This window comes from Nicotiana tabacum, chromosome 17, assembly GCF_000715075.1.
Source record: "Nicotiana tabacum cultivar K326 chromosome 17, ASM71507v2, whole genome shotgun sequence".
NCBI classification, from domain to species: domain Eukaryota; kingdom Viridiplantae; phylum Streptophyta; class Magnoliopsida; order Solanales; family Solanaceae; genus Nicotiana; species Nicotiana tabacum.
The window spans coordinates 127,098,596-127,101,177 of NC_134096.1; the positions used below are offsets into that span (position 1 = coordinate 127,098,596).

Below are 2,582 nucleotides of genomic sequence, written 5' to 3' on the forward strand. Positions count from 1 at the left end.
TATTTTATGTTCTTACAAGTAACAAGAGTAATCCTCTTGTTACAATGGTATCAGAGTCGCCTGGGATTCAACCTTCAGCTGTCATGACCCCTAATCCAGAGATTCAAACTTTGCAAACAGAGATGAGAGAGATGTGTGTGCAGCTTTCCTCGTTTGTGGAACATGCAAGCCAAAGATTCGAATTTATAGAAACCAGCCAGAATCAGTTTCAAACTCATCTCGATGATGTTAAGGACGCAAATCGGAAGCTCGATTTCATTATCTTGAGTATGGGTTTGTCGCAACGAGCTGACTCTACGCCGGTGACGCCATCTCCGGCGACCAAAAACACAGACCAATAGCTCACACCGGTGACTACAGACTCTGCTCAACCTATCACGATGGTCACTGCTCACTCAGTTCAAGCAATAACAGAAACTGGGGGAGTTTCAGGTACTAAGAATCCTTTTCCCTTAAATCATACTCTTTTCACCCCTTCGACTTACCCTGTTGGCCATGGTTTCACCTTCCCTCCAGCCCCAGTTTTTAATAACCCACCTAATTTCCAAAACCCAATTTATCATTCTAGCCCCCCCTTGTTGCCAACCCCTGTTAACCCTGCTGAGCCTAAAGTAAACCAGAAAACCTTGAAACCAAAACTCAATTTCCTTAATTTTGATGGAACTAATCCTAGAGGATGGCTATGAAGGTGTGAGAAATTCTTTGAGTTGTATGGTATTTCGGAGCAAGAGAAACTAAGCTACGCTTCAATGCATGTGAGGGATAAGGTTGATGTGTGGTTTGACAGTTATTTGGTAAACCACAGGGGAAAGATGACTTGGCAAAGGTTTTGTACTGAGGTTTGCAGGAGATTTGGTAACATTAAACCTCAAGATATTATGGATGGAGTTCAACAAAATTATGCAGATCGGGAGTGTGGACCAATATCAGGAAAGGTTTGAAGAGCTGACAAGCTATATGGATATTATTAACTCCCTTTTGAATAAAACTCACTTCGTTTCTAGTTTCATTAGTGGTCTTAAACCTGAACTTAAACCATTAGTCAAGCTGGCCAATCCTGTGACTATTATGGATGCTTATGAGATTGCAAAGCTATATGAGGAGTCATTTTCAGCTCTCACTGCACTTATTCCAGCCAGAAATAACCAAAATCTTCCCTACCCCAGACCATTAGCCATTACTTATCCAAGAGCACCACAAACTTCAAGACCAGCACAACTCCCAGCACCCAACCAACATCTGAGAATCACTTATCCCAATCAGAGAGCTGTCAATAGAGCTCCCCTCAAACCAAACATTTTTGAGGCACTCAGAGCTCAGGGTCTTTGTTATAAGTGCCACGAGAAATATGAGTCGGGACACCAATGCAAGGATAAAACCCTACATGCCATGGAAGGGGTCACAGCTGAAAGTGAACCAGAGATAGAGGAATTTATGGATGTTCCTGAGACTTTGGAGGAACAAGCGGAGGAGCAAGCTGAGGTCTCCCTCAATATGGTGATGGGGTTAAGTTCTGCTGAAGGAGCCATTTCAACTATCAAAATATTGGGATATGCAAAAAAGATCTCATTGACCATATTGATAGACAGTGGCTCTACACACTCTTTTATTGATCCACATGTAGTGAAACTGTTAAAATTACCTTTGCAACCTATGACCATTCCATTAAGAGTGGTAGTGGCCAATGGCCAAGTCATGAGATGTGATCAGGAAAGCCCTCTGTTCAATTGGAAAATGCAGAATGAACTTTTTGCTTTTAAAATCAGGCTACTCAAGGTTGGGGGATGTGACATGGTTCTGGGGATGGACTGGATTGATGTAGTAGCCCCAGCGGTCTTGCATACTAGACCTCACAGCCTGAGCTTCACGAAGGAGGGTAAGATGGTGACTCTAAGTGGAGTTAATGTTAAACCTGAAGTGATCCTAGTGGATACTGAAGCTTTAAGAAGGATGTTGCATTGTGGTACCTGTGAAGTGATAACTGAATTATCTATAACATTTGCTGGTCCTAGAGCAAAGGGGGAGAAAGAGATGAACCATGCATCGAAAAGGTTACTAACAGCTTACAAGGATGTGTTCCGGGAGTCAACTAAGCTACCACCTGAAAGAGATTGTGATCATGTTATCAACCTAATCCTTGCTGCTCAACCTTTCAATCTAAGGCCATACACGTATTCTCATGATCAAAATAATGCTATTGAATCTATTGTCAATGACATGTTGGAAGCTGAGACCTTGATTCCCAGTCAATCTTCTTTTGCCTCACCTACTTTGCTAGTCAAAAAGAAGGACTCCACTTAGAGACTATATGTTGACTATAGGAGGTTGAACAGTTTAACTGTAAAGAATAAATATCCTATCCCCATGATTGATGATTTATTGGATGAGCTACATATAGGCACTATGTTTTCCAAGATAGATCTTAGAGCTGGTTACCACCAGGTGAGAATGAAGGCTGGAGAAGAGTACAAGACATCATTTAGAACTCATCATGGGCTGTGGCAATTCAGGGTCATGCCCTTTGGATTAACTAATGCCCCAGCCACTTTCCAATCATTGATGAATTCTGTATTCAAGGAATA

General features: G+C 41.9%; 1 protein-coding gene across 1 annotated transcript; it reads left to right on the plus strand.

Annotated features, from left to right (window-relative positions):
* Positions 1-882: 882 nt before the first annotated feature.
* LOC142172105 (uncharacterized) lies at positions 883-2,301 on the plus strand. The gene has a single exon (XM_075235878.1). The coding sequence runs from the start codon at positions 883-885 to the stop codon at positions 2,299-2,301; it is 1,419 nt and encodes a 472-aa protein (XP_075091979.1).
* The last annotated feature ends 281 nt before the right edge of the window (positions 2,302-2,582 follow it).